At 32.5% G+C, this 22,717-nt stretch overlaps 3 protein-coding genes across 7 annotated transcripts; 1 reads left to right on the top strand and 2 right to left on the bottom strand.

Moving 5' to 3' along the window:
• The first annotated feature begins 2,465 nt into the window (after window positions 1-2,465).
• LOC111304064 (putative receptor-like protein kinase At1g80640) lies at window positions 2,466-6,408 on the top strand. The gene is made up of 10 exons (XM_022900579.2): window positions 2,466-2,833; window positions 3,314-3,487; window positions 3,617-3,867; window positions 3,983-4,115; window positions 4,228-4,291; window positions 4,368-4,464; window positions 4,600-4,702; window positions 5,174-5,292; window positions 5,389-5,478; window positions 5,979-6,408. Exons 1-10 carry the CDS (start codon window positions 2,671-2,673, stop codon window positions 6,120-6,122), a joined length of 1,338 nt encoding a protein of 445 aa, XP_022756314.2. The 5' UTR covers window positions 2,466-2,670; the 3' UTR covers window positions 6,123-6,408.
• Window positions 6,409-8,042: 1,634 nt separating this feature from the next.
• Window positions 8,043-11,808, bottom strand: LOC111302861 (aspartate aminotransferase, chloroplastic-like). Of its 2 annotated transcripts, none has more exons than XM_089741925.1 (12): window positions 11,669-11,808; window positions 11,448-11,575; window positions 11,282-11,353; window positions 10,904-11,098; window positions 10,686-10,724; window positions 10,515-10,604; window positions 10,275-10,383; window positions 10,041-10,150; window positions 9,785-9,928; window positions 9,494-9,660; window positions 8,657-8,921; window positions 8,043-8,399 (listed from the first exon to the last, which is right to left on the bottom strand). In XM_089741925.1, the coding sequence occupies exons 2-12, from the start codon at window positions 11,517-11,519 to the stop codon at window positions 8,268-8,270; spliced, it is 1,395 nt and encodes a 464-aa protein (XP_089598051.1). In that variant the 5' UTR covers window positions 11,520-11,575; window positions 11,669-11,808; the 3' UTR covers window positions 8,043-8,267. The 2 variants fall into 2 exon arrangements, with proteins under 2 accessions (XP_089598051.1, XP_022754466.2); XM_022898731.2 differs by having other exon boundaries at window positions 11,448-11,519; window positions 11,669-11,794.
• Window positions 11,809-19,709: 7,901 nt separating this feature from the next.
• Window positions 19,710-21,711, bottom strand: LOC111302859 (large ribosomal subunit protein eL39-like). Of its 4 annotated transcripts, none has more exons than XR_016326503.1 (4): window positions 21,565-21,704; window positions 21,328-21,431; window positions 21,068-21,239; window positions 19,710-20,177 (listed from the first exon to the last, which is right to left on the bottom strand). XR_016326503.1 is itself a non-coding variant. In XM_022898728.2 (4 exons), exons 1-3 carry the CDS (start codon window positions 21,565-21,567, stop codon window positions 21,191-21,193), a joined length of 156 nt encoding a protein of 51 aa, XP_022754463.2. In that variant the 5' UTR covers window positions 21,568-21,711; the 3' UTR covers window positions 19,710-20,177; window positions 21,183-21,190. The 4 variants fall into 4 exon arrangements, 3 of the variants coding, with proteins under 3 accessions (XP_022754463.2, XP_022754464.2, XP_089598050.1); XM_022898728.2 differs by having other exon boundaries at window positions 21,183-21,239; window positions 21,565-21,711; XM_022898729.2 differs by having other exon boundaries at window positions 19,710-20,069; window positions 21,183-21,239; window positions 21,565-21,711.
• Window positions 21,712-22,717: the final 1,006 nt, after the last annotated feature.

Here is a 22,717-nt window from a genome sequence, read left to right as displayed (position 1 = left end):
ATTATATACGCAATAGCAAATTAAATTACTATCATGCTACAATTATATATATATAAAAAAAAAATCAATTCCTTGTAATTAATTAATTAATTAATTACAGTTCATCTGGGTATTTCAGCTTCAGGACAACATATAAGAAACAGACTGAAAATCAAATAATATGGCGCCCTAGCCCTGATGTCCTCTCTTGAAGCACTAATTGTTTAAAGTCATAAATTAAAATGTCTGTTCAGATAAATTTGTCTGATATGGAAGCTTAACCACCCTTAGATCTTTCACAAACACACTTTATTAAATTTTAAAAAGGGGATCAACCGATTGGTATTTTTCAGTATGAAAACCCTTAAAAATAACAACTCTAGCAAGGAAAAAAGCTGTGAACCGTTTGGTGTCTACTGATTTTCAAACTCACTGCAAATTCACCTAACACGCAAGTGAGAAAGGTGTTCTTATTGGGATCTACGTTGACAAATTATACTTTCATTGTACACAAAGACAACCTAGGTTAATAATTTTGGTAACTCAATTCTTTCTAATTTTAACTCAAATTGATTGCATACGGGTTGATGATTTAATTTCTGTCAACCCAAATTTTGGGGCTGGGATTTTGGTTTTAGAGTTAAATTTCATTTGACTCACTCAACCAATCTTATCAAGAAAATTGCTACAAGTGGAAAGCACAATTTTAATTGGTGATCATTATAGATGGAAGTTTAACTTATAATTTAATTGATTTATATAATAATACTTAAGAGACGAAATTCAATATATTAATGATTATTGAAAATGCATATAAATATATTTATGGTTTAATGCTTGTAATTTGTTTTTATTTTCGGACTATGATTTTTTTTTAAAAGAAAAAAACATATTGAATGAGTTTAACAATGATTTTAATTTGAAATATTTTTTGAAAATAATTTTAATACGTTATTTTAACTTCAATTATTTGTAAACATAATCAATTATTTGTTTTTCTTCTAAATTAAAAGAAAAAAAAAATCAAAATTAGGGTATGATGAAGCGAAACAAAATTATAGATACAAATTGTTATACCTTGACCGCCATATGTTTTATTTTGACCGTCATTAACTACCACATCAGCAACAATTTTGATTGCCAACCCAGCAATCTCAACATTTGACAAGTTAATATGCCACATCATCAACTATAAGGTATAAAAGGTGAAATCAGTAGGTGAGATATTCTCAACTCCCATTCCCATACTCTGTGTTTCCTTCAACCTCACCGGCTCCTCTCTCCCCCTCCAGCTTTGAGCATTAAAGCGTGTCTTTGAATATTATCTTTGACGCCTTCTAATTTTTCTCTTTGTGACATCTACGTCAGCTGTCCAATCCAACTTCCAGCAAACTCTTCAATCATTTGACCGGAAAGTACATCAAGATAGCTGAACTAGCTTGCAATTACAAACGTAATAATGAAGTCTTTTTCTGCGGGCATGAATTTTGTTCTAGGATAGCCAATAGCATCGAATTGAAGTTAAAACTACCCCTTGTCTTTCACTTACAATGCATTCCGCTTCTTGATTTAATGGAAAAGAAGTTTTAAGAAAGATATTAAAATTTAAGCTCGAACCAGATCACCTTTCGCCCTTTATATGTAATAAGACATGCTCTTTTTTGAACCAAAAAAAAAAAAAAATGGAAAACAACATGATAGCATCCTTCGAGGAACATTCCCAGGTATTAATTCTTAGCATATAAAACATATTTATTTACATTAAATTCATCCTTTAATAAGTGAAAAGTAACCTAAAAATGAAGAATTTGACTTTTTCTTTGGGGTTAAAGGTTAAGAAAAACCTGTTTATAATTAAAAAAGGGTTAAGAAGACCTGATAAAAGTTTCACTTTCGTTCATGTATTTAAACTAATTTTTTAATAGTCTTGACTTTTTTTATTGGATACTGTTAAGATTTAAAATCTGATTACTACACTATGCATTCTGCATTTTATCCACGTACCACATTTATTTCTTTGTTCTGTAGCATAATTTTTAACAAGCAAAACCAAAAAAACACATTGAAAATCTACCAAAATTTTGTTTTGCAGTTTTTTATTTAGGGAATTTTGAAGCAGTGAAGAACACTGATATTCTCGGCTCCATGGGAGAGATCAGTACTATATATATATATATATATATTTTTTTTTTTTGAACATTTTTTTTAAAAAACTGCCCACATGATTGTATTTTGAGCTTGCCCCATTTCCAACATAAACAACTTTTTTTTTTTGTTATATAAGGAAGATAAAATTTTAATATAAATATAAAAATTTAATTTAAAATTAAATCTTTAATATCTTCTCAAACATCGTTAACTATTAGACACATAATCAACTTTCCTCCGCATCCTTTTGTTTCCCCCTTTGCTTTTGTACATTTCAAGATAAAGACAGTTAAAAGAAGAGCAAAAAGCATTACTGAGTTTAGAGATTCCAAAAAAGGAAACACCAAAGCCTAAGAAGCTGTAGCCTGCAAAAGTCTACAACATCCAAAAACAAATGGCCTCTCTCTTTCTCTGTCCCTCTTGAATTGAGCCCACAAAGCTTGAGACTTTGTCAATTGTCATTTATCTCTTTCTTCATGTCTTCGTGAAAATTTATTAATTTTAGCAATATTAAAAGTCTTATTGTTCGAAAAGAAACAAGGGATGAAGAAGCTTACGCCCTTGCTTCTTTTCCTTGTTTCACTTGTCTCTATTCCTGAAACCATTATTGTTTTTGCCGTGCAAGACCCTCTTGCTGCCTCCGTATCCCCTGTTTCATCACCCATTTCTAGTCCTAACTCTGCTTCAATGACTGCTTTCTCTCCAGGTGTCACTTCTTCATTTTACTCCTTTTGCTTCTGCAACTACCCATTGCCTTTTTTGGTTTCTACTCTCTCAACTAGTGGAGACAAACTGCTTGCTTTTCTCGACTGGCTAGTGAAAAACTTAGTCATTTTTGTTTGTTTCTGGTTAGACTCGAGACTCTTAGTTCAAAGGTTTTTAAAAAAGAAGTTTCAAAATTTTAAAAAAACAACCACATATATCGGTGCATTCAATGTTTTGAATGTGAACAGTATTGTTTTGCTTCATGGAAATCGATATCCCAGTTGATACACAATACTTTTTATTTTTAAAATTTGTTTTAGTGATGAAGATGTTGCCCTGTTTATCTCTCTTTTTAATTCTCAAATTACTTAATTTCTTCAGATTTCTAAAAGCTGAAAGCATTTTACTTGGAGGAAGTTTCTTTTTTCCTGCTAAAAAAGGTTGTACTTTTGACGCTATAAAGTGGTTAATGAAATAGCAGGAATTCAACTGGGAAGTGAGGAGCAGAAAAAAATGAATCCACCCAAGAAAATGTTAATAGCTATCATTCTTGCTTGCTCTTCCTTGGGTGCAATTATCTCTTCCTTGTTTTGTTTACGGATTTATTACAGGAAGAATTCACTCAAGTCCACCAAAAATGATGCTAAGAGCTCAGGTATCTTCTTTTGAGCCGATACCCAATTCAGTTTTTGTTCACAGTTTACGGAATCTTTGAGAGAAAGCATAAAAACTGATAACTTTTTTTTCCTCTGTTTCCCTGCTTTTTGTGGTTCTAAATTTAAAGATGCTGAAAAAGGGGCTGGTTTGGCACCATTTTTGGGTAAATTCAAGTCTATGAGGACGGTTTCCAAGGAGGGTTCTGCTTCGTTTATGGATTATAAGATACTTGAAAAAGCTACAAAGAAGTTTCATCAAGGTAATATTTTGGGTGAGGGTGGATTTGGATGTGTTTACAAGGCTAAATTCGATGATGGTTCTTATGCTACCGTTAAGAAATTGGACTGTGCAAACCAGGATACGGAAAAAGAATTTGAGGTATTATTTCTGCAGGATTTTTTTTTATTTTTTATTTTTTAAATTTGATCAGTTCTTTTTATGTGTTTTCTAGGATTTCAATTTTTTGACGTTAAGTTATTGTATGGAATTGCAGAATGAAGTGGATTTGCTATGTAAATTTAAGCACTCGAATATAATTTCACTGTTGGGTTTTAGTAGCGACAATGACACATGGTTTATTGTGTATGAATTGATGCAAAATGGTTCTTTGGAAACTCAACTACATGGTAACAACTCTCTTTCTCCGCCTCTCATAAAGTACTTAAGAAACGAAAGATAAACCCTCTGGTAATGAAGGAGAAAATTTATTTCTGTTTTTTGTTTTTAATAATACCGTAGGACCTTCTCTTGGATCGTCATTAACTTGGCATAGGCGGATGAAAATTGCTTTGGATACAGCAAGGTGAGGTTTTGTTTGATTTTTTACTTATTGCTCTTGGTTAATGAATAGTATTAGATAAATCTCCGTTGTTGACCAGAGGATTAGAATATCTGCATGAGCACTGCAGTCCACAAGTCATCCGTAGAGATCTGAAATCATCTAATATACTTTTGGATTCCGACTTCAATGCAAAGGTAATAATTATAATGTAAATTGTTAGACCTCTTGCTTTTTGTTAGTATTAAAACTTTTTGTGTTTGTACTATTGGTGCTGGACATTATTGATAAATCTATTGAAACTCACGTTTTTCCATTTTGCCTGGAAACAGCTTTCAGATTTTGGTCTTTCTGTGACTGATGCAGCCCAAAGCAACAATAATTTGAAGCTTTCGGGTACTTTGGGTTATGTAGCTCCTGAATATCTATTAGATGGTATGTAAACAAAATCAGCTATAATTGCACAATTAATTCTGACAGGTTGTTATTCATATTGTCATTCTATAGTTTCTCTTCCCTCTTTGGGAGTTAATAAAAAAGTTGTTAAGGATCCTAGAGACTTCAATTATGTTTTCACATGTTTTGATCTCAATAAATACATGGTATAGATTTGTCACTCTTCGCGCATATGTGCTGCCACAAGAAGGCCTCTGAACTAATTATGCTGTTCTCTTTTATTCTAATGTTGACTTCACATGTGTCAACATTTTGGTAGTCATCCTAACAGATAGACGAGGTCCAAAGTACAAATTATATGTGATGTTTTGCAATTTTTCTGAAATGGGGCTTGGCAATGGCATATTAGAAACATTGGTTTAACTTTTGATGTGAATATAAATAGTTTTAATCTGCTTGAAATTTATAATTCCTCATAAAGAAGCCTAAATGTATTTTCTGCTTTTCTAGGTAGGTTAACAGATAAGACTGATGTCTATGCGTTTGGTGTTGTGCTGCTGGAACTTCTATTGGGAAGAAAGCCTGTAGAAAAACTGGCAACAGCTCAGTGCCAATCTATTGTCACATGGGTATGCCTTGATCTTATGTAATAGTTCTTGTAAAAAAAAAAAAAAAGAAGGATAGAATGTTTGAAAATCTAATGCCATAGCTATTTATTAATGCAGGCCATGCCACAGCTTACTGACAGATCTAAACTCCTAGACATTGTGGATCCTGTGATAAGAAATACCATGGATCTGAAGCACTTATATCAGGTTGGTAAGCTTCTACTGACAAAAGCACTTGGATTGTCATTACTCACTTGGTTGGCAACTTGATTTGATCCTAAATCCAAATTGGCTTACACTGAGCCTACCGGTCTTTGTTTTTGCGAGGTCCAAGGAAAAATTCAATTCATTTTCTTTTAGATTTTTATCTACACTTTATGTCACATAAGGCTCAGGGGTTAGGTTACGTAGGAATGAGTGAGCTGAGAACCCATTTATTCACTTTTGGAAAATGATTTGGTTTGTTTTTTCATAATTTAACTATATTTTCGCTGTAAAATGAAGGTTCTGAGGATGAAACCACCAAGAAATATCAAGATTATCCATTGTTCTCTTTAGGCTTGATTATGAATGTCTTTAGTCTGAATTATTTCCCTCCAATCTGAAGAGGAGGAGGAAGTAGCTTTCTGGCACTAGCATTGTAGGTTTGCATGCTTAGACTAATTTTTTTGCTTTGATAAATTGCAAAGTGGAATTGTGATATGCAGGTTGCTGCTGTTGCTGTGCTATGTGTGCAACCCGAACCAAGTTATCGTCCATTGATAACTGATGTTCTCCACTCGCTTATCCCTCTTGTTCCCATGGAGCTTGGAGGCACTCTAAGAGTAGCACAACCTGCAGTGCCGGCATGACTCCAAATCAAGATAATATTTACGATGCTGCTATGTGATTGTGGGTTTTGCATCAATTAAATCGTAGATACTCGTCAATTCTGTTACAGGAAAAGTAGTTGTTCCATCCATTGACTTTAAAAAATGTACAGAAATGTTCTGTTTATATCACAAGGGATTCTCTATAATTGAGGAGAGAATCATACGGTAACAGATATGCTGTCATAATCGTATCTTAATTTCAGATATTACTTTAATCACGGTATCATGATCTTTAATATTATGTTTGACTATATAATTACATTAACACTTCCTTTCAATTTTAAGGTGGTATTATAGATGCCAGCTTTAATTTGTTAAGTAAGCCTCGAAAGCAGTTAGAAAAATGTGTTTTGACAAAAATATCAACAGTTTTATTTAAAGAGACACAAAAGTCTGAAGAACAGTAGTCTCTTATGCAGCATGATGGTGTACAAGATGACATTCAATCTAAATGTGTTTGGTGCATTCATGAATTGTGCCATTATCACAGCCAAGTCTGGTGGTGGAAGATGGTGTGATACTCGTATCTTCCAGTGAACGTCAAAGCCAAAGTCATTTTAAAGTGGCATTAATAAGAGCACAATATTCTCTTATTTAAGTGCTAGATGAAGCAACTACAATTTATTTCTTTCTTTCTCTATTAAAGAAACAATAGTCCTGGATAGGTCCCTAGCTTAGTCGGCATTGAAATACCCAAATAGAACTAAGCAGGTGACAAGAAAATCGAAGTCCATGAAATATTGCCCAATAATATGCAAAGATTTTATGATAATTCATATCTTTGGAGATGAAGGTTGAGCTGGAATAGAAGATTTCCGATTCTTCATATCATTTGTAAATTGCACTGTGTTTGCTTTTTGTACAGTATTTTCAGATTTACTAGTTCATTACAGTTACCATTTGGACAAAACTTGAATTCATATCTCGGACGTAATGAGAAATAACTTTTGCCTTCGTTCTATTTTCCAAATCGATTTGCTTATATGCTTGCATCACCCCTAATTTTATTGTTTTACTTGTCCATGTCAGCATCCAATCATGTTAATGTTGAGATTTTTACTTCTTTTAATGTTAATGCAGGTAAAACGCAATTGGGATAAATAAAAAATTATTCATTTGTGATAATCTCCATTAAAATTATCATATGAAAAAATTTATGCAGCAAAAGTAAAATATTGAGAACTCTATAAAAAATAATTTTATGTATTATGAACCACTTACACCAGGTTGGTAAACAGTAAATTATAAAATTTTGGTTTGAAATTCACCTGGATTGAACCAACCAAGCTAGCCTTGGGTTGGGTATGTATCAATGTATGGATGTCTTTTTGCTCTACTTGTCAACTAATCCGAAGAAGAAAGAGTGCACTGGTGTTGCACTTTGGCAGTCATAAAATTGCTTTATGCTAAATATGCTGACCAGGGGATTTCTGATACCTGCAGCTTGCTGCTGTAGATTACCTATGTTTTACACTCTTATCCCTCTTGCTCCCATCGGACATCTACAGTTTAGCAGCACTTCTTCAGAACTAGTTTTTGTTTCTTAGTTATTTGCACAGTTTTTTTTTTTTTTTCCAATTCATAACTTTGGGTGAAGAGTGGTTGGTAGGAGGATTTTTTTTTTTTTTTTTGGGACTGTTTTATAAGGTTTGTACTTCTGTATACTGCGCTGCATTTTTGAAATGCTGTGTGCTGCACTTCCAATTAATTTATAAGCTAAACAATCTTTTGTTCTCTCACAAGAAATCAAACCACATTAATCCAAGCTAAAAATAAACCCAAAAAAAAAAAAAAAGGATTAAATGAGAAAACAAGTCCATTTCATTAAGAAAATGAGTGCTTCATTTTGAGCTCAGTAATATGAATAGAAATTATGCCTATAAAAAAGAAACAAAGAAAAGACACCGACAATTTTCAATTTTATATAAGATTGTTTTTATGGGAGGATAATCAATTATCAAGGCAGCAAATTGCCTAAATCAAAACGCTAGATTTAAATGTTCTTAACTTGTTAACACACATTATTACATCTTTATCATAAAATCACTTAAATTACTCATGGTTTGCATATAACTCAACAAAATTTTCCAGCTACCATAATCTCAGCTCAGTTTTCCATTAATTTTAACTGACATTGTAGCATGAATCAACGATGGCATCCGCAAGGTATTCACACTTGGCCAATGATAATCCTGCTAGGGATATCCTTCCATCCTTGGTCATATAGACATGCCACTTGTTTGTCATATTATCACACTGTTAAGAAAAACAAAAAATAAACCACAATATTATAAGTCAAAGATATTGTGACATGCATTGCTATCTTTCACTATCATATAGAGTGCAATATATGAGTACTCCAACAATTTCCAGTTATAAGCGAAATTCTAATTGAGGTCAGCATCTCTATCACCGCATAAGGATGGCTCTAGAAAGTGAACCGATCAAGTAGGGTTGGACGAAGCTTGTAAGTAAATTGAAAAAAAAAAAAAATGGCAGGAACGGGCTATTACCTGAGCTTTGTTTAAGCCTGTGAATGAAAACATGCCTATCTGCTTAAGAACAAACGACCAATCCTTCCCAGTTTTATCTTTGGAAGAAAGACTATCAAATAATTTATGTCTCACATTCTTTATTCTCCCAGCCATCATTTCCATCTCTTCATTCCATTCCCTGAAGAGAGCTGAATCCCCAACAATATTGGCAACAATCCTAGCCCCATGAACAGGAGGATTTGAGTACATCGGTCGAGCAATCCTTTTCAGTTGGCTCTTTACCCTGAAACAAACATATAATATAAGCCAGTCCTTAAGCAATATAACAATTACTAGTCACAAGGACTGGGAACCAAAATTGAATTATGTATAAGATGTGACTGATTTGAACCAAAATTTATTTTAGCAATGGTCGAGGAACCTATGATTTGAAAGGACATACTTCTTATCGGTAGCTGGTCTGATAAAAATAATTTAATGGTGTAGCTTGCGAACAGATTCACAGATGTAAAAAGAAACATAACCATCAATTTCTTTATAAAGTAATATGACGAGAAAAGGTCCTGATCCATCAGAAAACATGAATCCATATTAAAACTTAATAGCAGTCTTATAGCTAAAAGCCTAAGACATCAATTACAAGGACGCTGGTATCAATGACTATCTAATAATTTACTCAGTCGTGGCATGCTAAAAAGAATATTTTCCAGCATGTATCTAACATGGAAAAATTACTGAAAATAAAAGAAATTTTGCTTCGTGGTCTATTGTGCAGTTCCATGTACTTCTAGTTGTTACTTTAATTTAAGAAAAGGCTCACTAAATCACTTTTCACAACGATAAGAAAAATTGCACCTTGCAGCTGCATCTGGTGATGAGCAGACAACATTAATTGCTCCAATCCTTTCTGCATAAAGGCCAAGATTTTTACTGTATGACTGTGCTGCAATAACCTCCATACCACGGGCAACAAACATCCTCACAGATGCTGCATCAGCATCAAGGCTTCCACTTGCAAATCCCTATCACCAAAAGTAAATCAAGGAGTTTTCATTTAAATATCACCTTTGTCTAAATTCTATATAATGTTACAATTTTAGAGCACCTGAAACCAAGAATTATATCCAGAACTCAGGCAACTAATACCTGATATGCAATATCAAAAAATGGAATATGGTTCTTCTCTTGGATGACATCCGCAATTATTCCCCATTGTTCAGGTGTTGGATCAATGCCAGTTGGGTTGTGAGCACAACCATGGAGAAGAATAAAAGATCCCTCAGGAGCTGCCTGCAAAATGCAATTGAAGAATAAATCCTTTAAAAAGAGATATGAAAGATAAGGAATTAGCCTATTGCACATTGACATTTATTCTAGTGAGCATTTTTAGCAAAAATATGACCTTGATGTCTGCGATCATCCCTTCAAAATCCAAGCCAACTGTTTTTGGGTCATAATATTGGTATTCAGACCATGGAACCCTGGCATCGTTGAAAATGTTCTTGTGGTTACCTGTGAGACAGTTCATTACTATAAGAATACGCAATGTTGAACAAATTTCACAACTACATTACTATAAGAACACATCATGTTGAACAAACTTCACAACCAAGTTTAAGAGGGAGACAGTACTCACCCCATGTGGGAGATGATATCAGAACTTTTGCCCCAGGAAAATATCGTTCTATAAGAGCAGCAGCCAGTCGAAGTGAACCAGTTCCTGAAAGCCCTTGAACTGTTGCAACCTAGAAAAAGTCAAATACGTAAATTAACACGAAACCAATTTCATTCTTCTCCAATTTTTCCTGAAAAACCTATTCATAGAGAGGTAGAAGAGAATTTTTTGTATGAGATAATAGCCAAAATTCTCACGTACTTGTTGTTGCTTTATAACTGGGTTGTCTGCTCTAAATAACAACTCCGCTGTCAACTTATTGAAAGCAGCTAAGCCTTCAATTGGAAGATACTGCATGGGAAATTAAACCGAAGTAAGTATCTTTAAGAAGATGACTGACCTCACGTTATGTATGCAAATTGATAAAGTTACCTCTCGGTTTTCCCCTCTCTCCAGTAGAAGTTTATCCGCCTAGAAAATTGAGAGTTCCCAAAAGAAAATTAATTTCAACTCAATTTAATTGTCAAAGCAACAAATACTCAGTCTTGGCAGCAAGAAACAAAGCAAATTATAAGCTATGTCAAGGGAGAACTTAGAGCAGAACATCAATCATGAAATTTGAATCAACTGATTTAGGAAAGAATCCTAACCTTTTTAACCACATTAAGCACATAGGGCTGTAGCTCTTCAGTTCGATAGGCCCCAACTCCAAGGTTGAGCTTCAACTCATGGTTGTCTGCCTTGAAAGCTTCAGAAACCCCAAGAATTGGATCAGGGGGAGCCATTGTTATACCCTCAAAACGAGACATATTGGAAGCGACAACCATAGATATTCGACCAAAAGACTGCAAACAACAAAATAACTCAGATATACAAGCAAAAAAAGGAAAACAAGAACTGGAGTTACTCGACACATAGATCAAGGAAAAAAGCGTTAATTACAATTACTTAACCATACAGGACACGGGGAGTTGATCTTCAATTGCGAATGGGAAGGACAATAACAAAAAAGAATAGAAAAAAAGTACCTTCGTTTTGATGAAGGGATTGGTTTTCTCCTCGTCGAAGCACAAACTGGTATTTACAAGATTCAATTTTCCCTGTGGAAAACATCTTCCCATTTGTCAGTGGCCAATTAACTAAAATAAAAATAGAAAAAAAAGGCCAAATTTTTAAGAAAGGGATAAAAGATACTTTTTTAATATCGTGAAAAGAAAGTGAAGCAGAGGGAGTTGCAGAAGCCAAAGAGAGCACCGAGGAAGCCATCTGGAATTATAGAAATTGCTCCAACAACGATAGCAATAAGATTTTCAGACAAGTATCTGATTAAATCCAATGAAAGGAAAAAATAAAAAGGTAAAAATGATGAGTCATCTAATAAAACTAGATGAGGGTTAGAAAGGAGGTCGCCTCACCTGAGTATGATTTTGGGAGAGGCAGAAGGGTGATGAGTTCAAAGTGAAAACTTTGCTGGTGATCTCGGTTTGTTAACTCGATTTTTTATTTTTTAAAGCTAAAAGAATAGTGAAAACAGTTAATTGCCGTTGGAATTTTGGGATAGGTTGTGAAGTTAATATTAAAATCTATTAAATAAATAAATAACTAAAATTAAAAATTTAAATCAATAGATTGAGCTTGCTATAATCGAAGTAAAATTTGAAAAATAAATTGATATACTTTTAAATAATCAATTTCATTAAAAATTTTAACAAAAACAATTTTATCCTTTTATATATATATATATATATATATATATAAATCCTAAACATTTTTTTCTCAGTCTCATTTGCTTCTCTTTTCCCTCACTCTTCTTTTAGCGACGCCTCTATTCTCTCTTTTCCCATCTCATTCTAGTAACCACCGTTTTCCTTTCTAGCACTCTTCTTTCATTCCTCATTTCAACATAGCTTTCTACAAATTGAACAGGTTGTATCCACGTGCCTCCCCCTACCTTCAATCAACATTAGTTTACATAAAAAAATCAAAGGCGTCAACTCCATATATGAACTGCTATTGCACATTTGAAGGTTAAGCAAGTAATTTTGGTAAACCTTTAGCTACGCCCCTTGGCTAAAAGATAGCTACTGAATTTTGTTTATTTCTACTTTAACTACTTGAAGAAAATAAAAAGAAACTGTTTGAATAATATATGCCGGCAATAGTGCTTGTTTTAGTGCTTCCTTTTTTGTTTACAAATTTAGTACTGTCTTAGTGAAAGCTAATGTTGTCTTGATTAGTTAGATTGGAACTTTCAAATTTTTATGTTGAGATATTTTGGGATTTGGTTGTTTGGATTTAATTGGTTGAGACTTAGGTTGGCAATGAGTAGGATCCGAGCGGATTTTTGCTTGCCCCGAATCTGACTCGATTTTATAATTCTAAAATTTGAATCTAACCCGATTCGAAAGTTTTTTATTATTTTTTATACCTGAATCTAACTTGATCCGATATTGTATAAATCGTACCAAACCCGACCTCACCTGAAATTAATAAAATATTATTTTTTAAAATATAAAATATTATTTTTTAAAATATAAAATATTATTTTTAAATATAAATATATAAATATATAATTATATATAAATAAAAAATTAAAAAAATAATTAAAAAATAATTTTTAATATAATATCGGATCGAGTTGAGTCGGGTTTGCTTAAAACTCGAACCCGACCTGACCCTGATTTTTTTGTTAATAATACCCGACCTGAAACCCAATTTAAAAAAAAAAAAAATTGACTTTATGAGGTTGGGTTGGGTGGGTCGAAACCTACCGGGCTTGGGTTGGGCTGCCAACCCTAGCTGAGACTTCTAAATTTTGTATCTTTAGAAAAAAATTTTATTTCGATGGTGAGTTTTCTATATTGTTACGATATTATTTTAAAAATATCATTATTTATAGAAAAACATCTCATTTTACGTTTTAGTTTAAATTTTAAATCAACTAAATTTTACTATCAAGCATATTAATCAAATTAGTAAATTTTTATTAGATAGTGAGTTTATCAATTGAGTTCGAGCTTGATTCAAATTTTATCTTGAGTCAAGCTTGAGCTTGATAAATAAAATTTAGTTGAGCTCAAATCGAGTTTTGAGCTTCAATTTTTGAGTCAAGCTTGAGCTCGAACATTATAGTATATTGACTTGATTCAGCTCGATTACACTTTTAAGTAAAACTCTCTTTGGTAGTGCCAATAAATCATGTTGAAGTTGAGAAAAGAATAAATTGATGCAAATTATTTTTTATTTAAATGAAAACCAAGCTTTATTTCATCATATTGTAATTTGACTAAGTTATATCCATAAACATTTTCAATTTGTTTCTCAAGATGTCATATCTGTAATACACAGCCTAAATGATAGTTGAGCTAGACTATTACTAAAGCTCATTAAGTTAATTAAGAGATTAATTAGTAAAAGAAAAAGGAGCTGAAGTATTATATAAAAGAAAATCTAGCCATCGTGAAATAGAAAAGAAATAAGAGTTCTTCTTCATCATCTTCCTTAGGGTTATAGAGCAAGAAAAATCAAGTTGGCGATTCAAAATCAGAGGCTACAATCAAGTTAATCCCTTAAAGGTGGGTATATATCCTCTTTTTATTTAAGAAGAAATATCAAGTTAATTGCTATTGTTTGGAGTTGAAGTTTTAAGAGCAAACCCAATAAAAATATAGATTTTTTGTGATTTTTCATTCACACTTTTTGGTTGCTAAAGACTTTCAATTTGAATACATTAGTGTTAATATTTCTAACGTGACACAATAATAGAATTTTGTTATGAATGTTGGCTAATATGGACAAAATGCTAACTTAATAATTGTAAAATATCTGCTAGTTATGTCACAGTATCCAAGATACCAATTATTGATTAATTACCAATTTTAACTATTTGTTTATATCTCTATCGACATCTTTCTTTCCTATTGTCAACTTCTTTCTTGGCTTAATTCTCTCTTTAATCAGCTTCTTTTCTCTTTTTTCCAACTTAACTCCTACCTTCAACTTATAGCCATTTTTCTTTGTTCTAAATTCATCACATTACTTGCCAACTCAGTTATATTTTCTTCACTTCTAGAGTAAATTTACTTCGACTTTTCTAATAACCTTGATAAATATTCTTATGTGTTACACCCCGTATGTTTTAGTTTTCTTCATTAGATTAGATCTCATTACCAATTTGCCACTGCCTTCAGTGTTCTAGTTCTTTACATTATTTTTGTTGTCATAATGGTTTTAGAAACCGCTAAACAAATTTGAAAATACAAGGAATTGCCACTAATATTTTTTGGTTAAGTGTGATTGACCACTTAAGAAAACTTATGGTTACGCGTAAGAAATGATTAACACCTTCACAGCACCCGTTTTAAAAATGGTATCAATTAATTATGTGTTATTCTTTAATCTTGACATAAAAGTCTTAAAAAGAATTTCCTTAACTTCTTTTTTTCTCTTAATTTTTTTTTTGTTTTTATTTTCATTTTTTTCATAAAATTTCTCTGATACTATTATTTTTTAAATGTTGTTCTATTTTTATTTGAAAAAAATAAATTAGAACCTTTTGCTAGAAGAAAAAAACTCTCAAATGCTCTAATATATTATATCGAAAGAATTTTTTTATCTAGAGATTTATCAGGAATCATTACTTGAATTTTCTTAAAATCTCATCCTCAAAAGTTTGCATCTATTTTTCTATGATTAAGATGCATATGTGATGAAAACAATAATATAATACGATATTCATGCAAAAATAGGCTTATTTTTTTTATTTATGTCTTATTATTTTTCTATCATTTATCTTTAGAAATGGCAATGAGTCGGGTTGGAGCAAGTTTTTGTTCGCATCGAATTAGACCCAACTCTATGTTTATAATACCCAAACCCGATTCGATAATTTTTTTTATTTTTTTATACCTTATCCCAACCTGACCCAATATTATGTAAAACCGTATTCGATCCGATCCGAAATTAATAAAATATTATTTTTAAATATAAAATATTATTTTTAATGTAAATATAAAATTAAATAAATATAATATATAATTAATTAATTAAAAATTAATTTTATATTTATACTAGGTCGGATCAGGGCGAGTTTGCCTAAAATTTGACTTCGACTTTATTTTACAATTATTCGATCCGAAATTAGATTTTCAAAATAAAAAAATCGATTTTAAGAAGTCGGGTTGGATCGAAACCCGTTGAGTACGAGTTGAGTTACCATGCCTATTTATCTCTTTTTATTTATTTTTAAAGATTCATTTATTAATTTTTTTTTGGTATTCTTTGCATTTTTTTCATGGATAAAAAAAAATTTTGTTGCATTGAAATTTTTTTATAAATACTCTAATATGCTTATAATATTTAGAAAAAAATTTTTTACATAAAAATTTCATAAGAATTCCTACACAAAATTTTTTTAAAATCTCATTATCAAAAAATTTTTCATTTAAAAAAATAATTTGTTTTATAAAAAAATCAACACCCTTCTCTTTTTAACATATATTTATTTTTAAAAATTAAATATATATAGATAAACAAATAAATAATTTTTAAAATATATATTAAAAATAAATAAATTACCCCGAAAAATTCTATTAGCATTGGTCAACGGTCTAAAAAGCGATTCGAACAGTTTAACTCGATTTAACTAACGGTTTTCAACCGATTTGAAGCGGTTCGGCTGATTCAGCAAACAGTTTGAATGAATCGATCTATGGCTGTTAACGGGAGTTGGGGCATTATGTCTAGCGTGTGGACTCCTGGCCAGTTCAAGTCCACGCATAAGTCAAGTAAAAAAGATTTTTTTTTCTTTTCTATAAATATTCAACGTTTTTTTAAATTAAAACCATTTCACCCTTTTCTTTAAAAAAACATTCAGAAAAACTCTCTTCAAGCTTTCCTCGCCGGCGAGTAGAAACCCAGAAAGCGACCGATCGCAACAGTCTTACGCCGTTATCGTCATCGGTCACCAGTCATCGAAAATGCCCAAAAAACAACCAAAACTTCTCTCGGCCTCATTTGTACCATCTTGCCCCGTTTCTTTAAAAATGCCCCTTAAAAGCCCAAATCGGCTTTCAAAGTTTGGTCGAATTTCTTTTTATTTTCTAGCTTTTTTATTGGTTTTTTTTGGCGCTATGGTTCCTCGCCCCATGGGATATTTTTTTTTTTTGTGTTTTGGTATTTGGATTTTCAGAAAAGATTTTTTCTTTTTGGTTTTTCTGGTTTTCGATAGAAGCTTCCCCTCTTTTATTTTTTTTGCAAAGGTTCTCCCTCCCTTTTTTTTTAATACAGGTTTGAAAAGGGGTTTTTGGGATGGAAGTAGGCTTAGGTGTCGTGGTTGGGTTTCGAGTCAGTGGTGGGTGGTTATCGAAAGGTGAACACAGTGGTGCTCTGTTTTTGGCAAAATTCCTGCTAAAAAAATTAACCCCCTTTTTACTGAGCCATGATGACTCATTTACAGAGTCAAAGTGGAATTTCAAATCCCATGTTTTTTTGGGACCATGGGACTTTTCATGGTGTCATTGGCAACCAAAAAACGTGTCGGATTTTTTGCAGCAAAGGTGGCTTGCTAGGCTTTTTTGTTGTGATCTTGCTTTTAGAACCAGTTTGTGTCAAATCCCATTTTGCTTTGAGCTTCTGTCTTCCTTATTTTGGTTTTGATCGGGTTGCTTAAGAAGAGTGATCAATTCCCATTGCCAGAAAAAGTTTGGCTTATTGGAAAAAGGGAATTGTAGTAAGGGAACTGGAGAAGTGGCAAGGGTAGGGTGGCTCAACAGTGGGTAGAGGGGGCTGGGAGCTGGTGTCGTGCACGACACCATGCTCTGCTCCAGTTTCTGTCTTCTTTTTTTTATTAAATTAATTAAAACTTAACAAATTTGGATTTAAAAAAACTTTGGGCTTAAACACTATGATCACAATAAGACTAAGCCCAATAAAACCTAATTAAAATGTTTAAATGGGCTTTAATTGTGTCAGTCAAAATCCTGAACGAAAATTGAGATTTATCCTGACAAAAATTGGTGTTTTCATTCGCCTTTAGTAGATCCTTGTCCCCAAGGATTTAAGGATGGAAATTGTAGCCTTAATGCAATATAATCTTCCCATGTTGCATTTTTAGACCCTGGATTAGATCACACTATTAGGAATTGAGTCATTACTTGATTGTCATTGATTTTTCTGTTATCAATTACAGTAGCAGGACACTCTAATTGCTGGCCATACTTATTCACCTGTGGAGAATTAATACTAGACACTATCTTTATTCCAACCCTCTTCATTAACAAATTCTCATGGATTAATACAGGTTCTAAATACGTTTTAGCTACTTCTAAGGCTGTGTAAGGATGAGATAGGTGTAAGAAGTGAGTGAACGTATATGATCTTAGGTTGATTGATTAGAATCCTGATTTTTAGAAAACATTATGGTTGAGGTCTTTCAAGTGGCAACCCTAACGGTTCTTCAAAAGATACCTTGGCAAGAGCATAACGATGGTTTGAGTTGTGGACTTTCTATTTGCTGATAATTCACACACATAATGTACAATTCCCCTAATATCTCGGAATCTTTATCAGCTACTTTTTTCAATTGCTCTCCAATAATGAACTTCAACTCATTATCACTCCCTCTGCCCTTTAGTGTCACTTTTTGTCCTCGTTTCTGAAGCTTACTAACTTTCATTAAAATCAACTTCAATGGATTGTACTTCTTCAACCAATCCACCCCAAGCACCACGTCATTATCTTTTATGAGAAGAACTTTAAGATCATAAGTAAACTAAAGTCCTTGTAGAAGCGATTCTATTTGTTTATATTTTGTTGTGCTATAAATTTTCTCTCCATTAGTTACAGTGATGGCTAATGGAGTGGTATGCAGTAACTTTATTCCATCCTTGGCCCATTTAGGAGTGATAAAGTTGTGTGTAATTCCACTATCAATTAGCACATTGGTTGGTTTGCCTTTGATACTGCCTTGAATTCTTAGTGTACCATGTCCCATACTTCTAGTCAAGACATCGATAGAGATCTCCAAATCCTCAAAAACTTCTTGCTTACCACCAAACAGTCCCACTTCCTATTCTTCGAAATCCCTTGTTTGCTCTTACACAGTAAGGGAGTTCCAACTGTTTATTCTTGCAAACATGTCCAGGGATGAATATATCTCTACATTAGTAACATAAATTATGAGCTTTCTTTTGTTCCATAAGTTTCTATTAGTATTTGGCAAGGTGTTTGGTGAAGGCTTGAGTGTTTGGTTTGAAGGAATATAAGAGGGTTTTGTATAGGCATTAGTGTTTTGGGTGATCTTTTGGAACTGTTTATGCCTTTTGTTCTCAAATTCAGTGGTCAATTCATGGAGCTTGGCTTGCCTATAAGTTGCAGCTAGGGTCATTGGCTCATTGGCTTTGAGTTTGACTATGTTTGATTTCATCCTTCAGGCCACATATAAAGCTGGAGATGAAATAACTCTCCAATAGACGGGGGTTAAACTACAACATATAAGGCTTGATTTCTTAAAACTTCTCTTAATACTCCTTCACACTGGATATTTAGTCCAACTCGTTGAATTCTTCAACTACATTTGAGCATGTTTGATAAGAAAATCTCTGCCGAAAATCATTAGTGAAATCATGCTAGTTAACATTTAGTCCTTTGCATAATATATCCATCGAAGCAAATTTCAACTTTTCGCACTAAATACATAGTTACTAATTTCAGCTTCTGATGGTTAGCAACAAAAAACAAGGCGAAGTATTTCTCAACATTTTTCGATCAACCCTTAGGATTACTACTATCAAACAAGGGCAACTCAAAATTTGGTTTTAGTGTGAATGCATTCATAAAATGATTTAAGTTAGAATTTTTGAGAGATAAGGCGGCTAGCATCATAAGGATACCAGATTCATCATTTTATAAGTAAATTTCCCTTGCTCATCTATAATAGTAACTTTTACAGGTTGTTTACCTTTCATTTCAGGCTGAGACACTGGCTTTTGGAAACTGCTGTTTCAATGTCAACTCTTATTGAGTCAACCTGACCTTGTGCTTCTTCTTTCTCCAACAGCTTGTGGATCCTACTAACATTTTTTTTTATTCTCAGCAAACCTTACCTCAATATCCCTTTTCTATTCCTCCCATCATTTTGGAATGGTGTTTTCAGAAGCTTTCAAGGCCCCTACTGGAGTTTGCAAGCTCAGAATGGGCGCTATCGGATACCTTCGAGGCCTTCATCTGATTTTGCAAGTTCTAAACTCGCTCTTGTAGCGTGTTGAATCTTGTCTCTTCAGCCATAGCTTTTTGGGCTTTTTGTTTTCCTAGCTTGGTGGTTGAATCTTTCTAGGCTTTGATACTAATTTGTCACAAACTAGTTGTGATGTGATGAACCGAATTAAGATGAAGAAGAAGAAGATAGAAGAAGCTAGAACAAATAGATCAGAGAATTAGAGAGAATCAGAGAGAATATAAAGCAGAGAATTTTTATGATATTTCATTCATACTTTTATAGTTTTTACAGACTCTGTATTTAAGCACATTATTGCTAATATTCCAACGTAACACAATAACAGAATTCTATTATGAATGTTGGCTAATATGAACAAAATGCTGACTCAATAATTGCAAAATATCTACAATTGACGTCACAAGATTCAAGGTAACAGCTAATGATTAGCCGCCAATTTTAGCTCCTTGCTCATATCTTCATCGATAGCTTCCCTTCTTGTTGTGAACTTCTTTCTTGACTCAATTTTCTCTTCATTCAACTTCCTATCTCTCTTTTCCAGCTATAGCCATTCTTCCCTGCTGCTAAATTCATCACATTACCTGCAAGCTCAACTATCCTTTCCTCATTTCTCGAGTAAACTAACTCCAACTTCTCCCTATACTAAGCTTGGTAAATATTCATGTGTGCTGCATCCCCATGTGTCTTACCTTCATTGGATTAGATCCCATTACCAATTTGCCATAGACTTCAGTATTCCAGTTCATTACACGCACATCCTTATACGGTATTTAAAGTAAAACAGTACCCTTTCATTCTTAAAATATTTCATGCTGATAAAGTGAAAAGCACACACTTTGACATGAGTTAACCTTTCTTTTCTAGAGAAGAAACTCACAAAGATTTATCCAGGCATGATTCACAAATCAATTGGGAGATGATGCTACTACTGATAGATGTATTTAGCAAGACAGAAACAAAAAAGAGAAAGAAAACACAAAAAAATCCTACAAACATACGTTCATGAAACTATTTACGCTAACTAATCAAAGATATTTAGTCAAAACTTGAAAAGGCTATAACTCTTAAGGTCTACGTAATTCTAATCAAATGTCTTCCATCAGTTAATGCACCACAACACAAAATCATGGTCTGATCGAACAGCTAGTACATTAACTTGTAAAGCAATGTCATAAAAGCTGCAAATAACTAATCTGAAAGACAACTCAAATGATCCTTACAAGTAAAACAGACATTAACATTGAATCAAAAACGATGAAACCAAGCATCAAGCAATCAACACAAAGAAAATGCCCAAAATTAACCACTCATCTCTCTCGATTCTCTCACCAAAAAAATAGAAAAAGTGATGATGCACTCTAGTAACACGTAATTCCAATTACAACTTTTAGAACACAATAACCACTGTCGAGATGTCATTTCGTTAAAAGGATATATATGGTCTGCCTGTGATATTCTTATTTTAACCAAGCAAAGAAACAAGCACCCAAGATTATACTTAATCATCATAGAATAGACCATGATTTCGAATAATAATTTAAACAAAACTTGAATTCAAGGAGTCATACGAGTTCCTTACACAAACTGGAGTACTTAAATACAAAACCATAAGCGCTGCTTCATCATTGTCTTTAAGAGCAAAGAAATAACCTAAAATTAATTCAGAAACCAGCTATGACCGACAAAACACTAACCAAGAGCCTCAGAATCCGAGCTTCGTACGACGCCAGTGCCTGCGCTTTGCATTATACCTGAAAGAAAAAAAAAAAACATTAAAATGAGTTAAGAAGTAAAAAGAACAATTAGAGGGAGATCAAAAACTAAAAGAAGAAAAGAAACCCGATGGTATTGTCAGTGCGCATCCGAATCCAGTGAGGGATGGGGCTATTTTGCCTCGTCTTCTTGGCGAGCTTCTTCTTTATTATCGAAGTCTTATGTGACGGCTGTTCAGTTTCACTTATCAAATCAACATCAGATTACTTCAGCGAATTAATTTCAACACAATCAAATAAAGTATTCAGGGCGTAGACAAGCACATAAACTTTTCGGCAGAGAAAGACAACGAGAAGAAAGTACCATTGTGTGGTTTTTCGATCGAATGCTTTGTTATGTTTTTTTTTTTTTTCCTTACAGAAAAACCCTGTTTAGAAGAAAAGAAAACCCTAGGGGACAGGAGATGGAATGGGTCCTTTATAGGAATCGAAATAGACCGGATTTGACTGCCATTTGGGTCGGTTGAATTTGGGCCTCCACTTGTCCCAAAAACGACTGCTAGTAATATATTTCCTTCCTCAGTTAATCTTTTTAAAATAATAAATCTAATAAAAGAATTTTTAAACCAAATACTATATTTACGAGCTCTTAAATATAGAAAGATATTATATTCTGGCCAAAAATAAGAGACAGATCCAATATTATACCCTACCTTTATTCCTTTTTTTTTTTTTTATTTCATTTGGCCTTTAAGAACTCTTAAAAAATAATTTAAAAGAAAAAAATAAACATTTTCCCAATTCATGCTTTGCTCCTTGCTTTTTTTTTTTTTTTTAATTTAAATTATTAGAAGAGTTAAACTAGCAAATGGGCACACGCGAATGTATGTGATAAATAATTTTTTTAATATGTATTTTATAAAATATCATATGATTAATTAATGCAGTATATTTTACACTAACAAAATTTAATTCATAATTTTACAAGTTTAGAACATGTCATTCACTAGGCCACTACTTTGTTAATTAAAGTATAGATATATACATGATTAATGATTGATTTAAAAGCAGTTTTGCATATTAAATTTAAGTTATAATATTTAATCTTAAATTGAGAAACTATCCAAACATTTAGTCCAAATTCAGCATTTAACCAAACCAAATTGTCTCTTCTACTAATAACTTAAATACAATGTACAAAATTACTCTTAAATCAATAATTAATCATGTATCAAAATTTAATTAATAAGTTTGATAATTTTTTTGATAAAATTGCAATAATTTTTGTAATAGTTATGATAATTTTTTTATCAATATTTTTTATAGTAAGTTTGATAACTTTTGAAAATCTTTATAATAAGTTTGATAACTTGGTTACTTTTAAAATTTAATAATTTTTATTATAATTTTGATAATATTTGATATAATTTTAATAATATTTTATATAATTATGATAATTTTATAATAATTATTTTATCTTTACCAGTTGTTGACTTTCTCCACTCAATATGTAGGTC

The sequence above is a fragment of the Durio zibethinus genome, chromosome 13 (genome assembly GCF_047325235.1).
Source record: "Durio zibethinus cultivar Kanyao isolate XHJ-2024 chromosome 13, ASM4732523v1, whole genome shotgun sequence".
Classification (NCBI taxonomy): Eukaryota; Viridiplantae; Streptophyta; class Magnoliopsida; order Malvales; family Malvaceae; genus Durio; species Durio zibethinus.
This window is presented reverse-complemented; position numbering and strand designations above follow the sequence as displayed.

Bases quoted from the DNA above. Each gene is read 5' to 3' on its own strand.
- LOC111304064 (XM_022900579.2), top strand. From the start codon at position 2,671: ATGAAGAAGCTTACGCCCTTGCTTCTTTTCCTTGTTTCACTTGTCTCT. The intron at 3,868-3,982 runs GTATTATTTCTG...ATGGAATTGCAG, and splicing joins ATACGGAAAAAGAATTTGAG to AATGAAGTGGATTTGCTATG. The intron at 5,479-5,978 runs GTTGGTAAGCTT...TGTGATATGCAG, and splicing joins ATCTGAAGCACTTATATCAG to GTTGCTGCTGTTGCTGTGCT.
- LOC111302861 (XM_089741925.1), bottom strand. From the start codon at position 11,519: ATGGCTTCCTCGGTGCTCTCTTTGGCTTCTGCAACTCCCTCTGCTTCA. The intron at 10,605-10,685 runs GTAACTTTATCA...TTTCCCATGCAG, and splicing joins AGAGAGGGGAAAACCGAGAG to TATCTTCCAATTGAAGGCTT. The intron at 9,929-10,040 runs GTCATATTTTTG...TGCATTTTGCAG, and splicing joins GGATGATCGCAGACATCAAG to GCAGCTCCTGAGGGATCTTT.
- LOC111302859 (XM_022898728.2), bottom strand. The intron at 21,240-21,327 runs GTTTCTTTTCTT...TTTTTCTTTCAG, and splicing joins CGCACTGACAATACCATCGG to GTATAATGCAAAGCGCAGGC.